At 38.9% G+C, this 355-nt stretch overlaps 1 protein-coding gene across 1 annotated transcript in view; it reads right to left on the reverse strand.

The window, feature by feature from the left end:
• Nucleotides 1–281: 281 nt before the first annotated feature.
• The window catches only part of LOC123488282 (chromosome transmission fidelity protein 18 homolog), a gene marked incomplete at its 3' end in the record, with an annotated part of 47539 nt that continues 47465 nt past the window's right edge, over nucleotides 282–355 (reverse strand). The window contains exon 7 of the mRNA XM_045219178.1: nucleotides 282–348. Coding sequence (XP_045075113.1) covers nucleotides 282–348 — 67 coding nt within the window. The remainder of the gene's footprint in view (nucleotides 349–355) is intronic.

Below are 355 nucleotides of genomic sequence, written 5' to 3' on the forward strand. Positions count from 1 at the left end.
ATGTAATGTTGCCTGAATCAGAGATGCTATGTTAAATGTAATGTTACCTGAATCAGAGATGCTATGTTAAATGTAATGTTGCCTGAATCAGAGATGCTATGTTAAATGTAATGTTGCCTGAATCAGAGATGCTATGTAATGTTGCCTGAATCAGAGATGCTATGTTAAATGTAATGTTGCCTGAATCAGAGATGCTATGTTAAATGTAATGTTACCTGAATCAGAGATGCTATGTTAAATGTAATGTTAACTGCACATTCTTATGAATACACTGTAGTTACCTGTAGCAGAGACCACCTGTGGCTTCTCCTTGGGGGCAACGGCTCGGCCAAAGAAATCCACCTCTGGCTGCAAC

Source organism: Coregonus clupeaformis, unplaced genomic scaffold (assembly GCF_020615455.1).
Source record: "Coregonus clupeaformis isolate EN_2021a unplaced genomic scaffold, ASM2061545v1 scaf2125, whole genome shotgun sequence".
In the NCBI taxonomy this organism is placed as follows: Eukaryota; Metazoa; Chordata; class Actinopteri; order Salmoniformes; family Salmonidae; genus Coregonus; species Coregonus clupeaformis.